Source organism: Cynoglossus semilaevis, chromosome 15 (genome assembly GCF_000523025.1).
Source record: "Cynoglossus semilaevis isolate Cse_v1.0 chromosome 15, Cse_v1.0, whole genome shotgun sequence".
NCBI lineage: Eukaryota > Metazoa > Chordata > Actinopteri > Pleuronectiformes > Cynoglossidae > Cynoglossus > Cynoglossus semilaevis.
In genome coordinates, this window is record NC_024321.1 from 13,187,250 (window position 1) to 13,189,468 (window position 2,219).

The 2,219-nt window shown below is 39.0% G+C and overlaps 1 protein-coding gene across 1 annotated transcript in view; it reads right to left on the minus strand.

Annotated features, from left to right (window-relative positions):
• The window catches only part of shtn3 (shootin 3), a 12,404-nt gene extending 10,717 nt beyond the window's left edge, over positions 1-1,687 (minus strand). The window contains exon 1 of the mRNA XM_008327242.3: positions 1,109-1,687. Coding sequence (XP_008325464.2) covers positions 1,109-1,174 — 66 coding nt within the window. The 5' untranslated portion in view covers positions 1,175-1,687. The remainder of the gene's footprint in view (positions 1-1,108) is intronic.
• Between the last annotated feature and the right edge of the window lie 532 nt (positions 1,688-2,219).

The following is a 2,219-nucleotide window of genomic DNA, read 5'->3' on the forward strand; positions in this document are numbered from 1 at the left end:
CTTGCTAGGCCACATATTTACATTATGGCTAATGGAGAAGGCAGCCAAACCTTCCATTTACTGTAACACTCTAGAACTCCTGAAAAAGATCGGACGATATTTTCTATGCTCATAAACCATGCATGAGCATTGTGGACCAGATACTTCGGCTTTCCAATCTGGCCAATCACATATTAAAACAGTTGTCCATTTTATAGTAAAGACTAATTTGAATTAATCATTTTTCTGTAGGGCAGTGCACAGACTTCAGAGATTCCCAACATTTGGAATATTGAGGCTCCACTAAAGAGAAGAAAAAAAATTATTAATATAGTTACTAACACCAACATTTTGGTTACTAAAATCAGGAACCCTTTGAACCCCTTAATATTGACTTAGCCTAAACGGCTGTTAAAAAAAAAAAAAATCAATTTCCCTAATCAAGAATAAGATTCCCCCATGCACCACTAGAGCGACTGGGTCTGGTTTGGGTCTGGTTGCCCTGTTTTGAGAAACATGATGTATTAACATGTCTTCCGAGGCTCTGCATGGTTAAAGAAACGGGAGCTGTTTTACTCCCATCTACTGACCTTATTTTACCAACTGTCAATAATGATAAACCTGATGCAGGCAGCCACTCACAAAAGAGAAAGAGGGCAGCGTCCATGTAATTAACATATAGAATTTGAAACCAATTACAAAAAAGGGATTAACTTTATTTTCCTATATTGTTGGTACAGTATGCCAATATCACTGCACCTTTTAGAGCGGCTTTCCTCTTGCTTAAGGGCACAAACTTGTATGCTACACTTTCTCAATGTTTCTGCCTTCCAGAAAATTCCATAGTTTAAATCTGCGAAATAACAAAAGCGCATAATAGGGAGGTGGATGACACCCGAGCAAATGGCGAAGGGACAGCCAAATTTAGGGAGGGGTCCGGCTCCTCCTCTGCAACCTCCAGCAGAAACCGGCCGGCGAATCACAGCGAGAAGAAGTAAAACTAGCCCATGAAACAACGTTCCACCATTCAAACAGGAGCATGCATTAAAAGGACCGTTTTATTGCTGAAAGTGCGGTTTAGGTGCAAAAACAAAAGAGAAGGAAGAAAATAGTTATTTTTTCTGCTTACCTCTGTTAGCATGTGTGCCTCCCTCTCCTTCTCCTCCATCTGCGCCGAAGAAGCGCAAGGCAGCATTTTAGCTCCTCTCTTTCAGGGATTCTTGTTCAAACAGAACAAAAAAACAAACATATACACTAGATTGTCTTCGAGCACCACATGTTCGAATCACAGTCCATTAATTCCACCCGTTTTGTCACTATCATCCACAAGGAGAAGAGCAACGCAAGTGATGCTGATGCTGATGATGCTGCAGCCGGCGACTAGGACCTCCCCCTCCTTTTTTCTTCCTTTTCCTTTCACTGACGGCCACAGCATCATCTGGCCTCCCCCGAAAACTCCTCCTTTTCCCTGCTCTCCCCCTTCCTCCTCAACTGCTGCAAGCATTCAGACCAAAGCATTTCTGCGCAGATGTGAAGTCGTAGTAAAGACCGAACTCCCACAGCGAATATACATTTCCCAGAACACAGAATATGTTTGCAATTCAGTACATTTGCCAATAATTACATTCTCTAAGTTCTAATAGATATTTTCACTTGGTGTTCTGAATCCGACGTTTGCAATCGGAAGCAAACGTTCTAATCGAGAAACCCGTAGAACTAACAGACTGTCTGTCCTACACTGACCTCTAGAGGTTTGATACAATTACTGCACCATATTCGTCTCCAACAAAGACGTATTTTTCCATATTACATTCATTTTTAGAAATAAAAACTTTTGTCTTTAAATGTATATGTATAGACATATATTATATTTAAAATTACTAAATCAGAGCCGTTTTCTATAGTGGACAAATATTCAGTAAATCACTAAAGTGTATGTATGTACAAGTGTAAAATATTTCTCATTAACATGCTTTGATTAAACACCATTGTATATTTTATACATGGACATAGAAGCCAAAGTCATACTTATAAAGATTTATTGTATTTCCATTGAAAGATAGTCGACAGATAATTGCATTGCAATCAAAATTTCGCACATTTGAATTAAAAAGTAATTCATCCAGACGTCCTAGGCTCAGTCACACCATCCATATACAAATACAATTTTTATTGACCACGTCTTTTCCCTTTTTTACATTGTCTTTATTTTATCACAACACGTTCTACCGTCAGCTTAA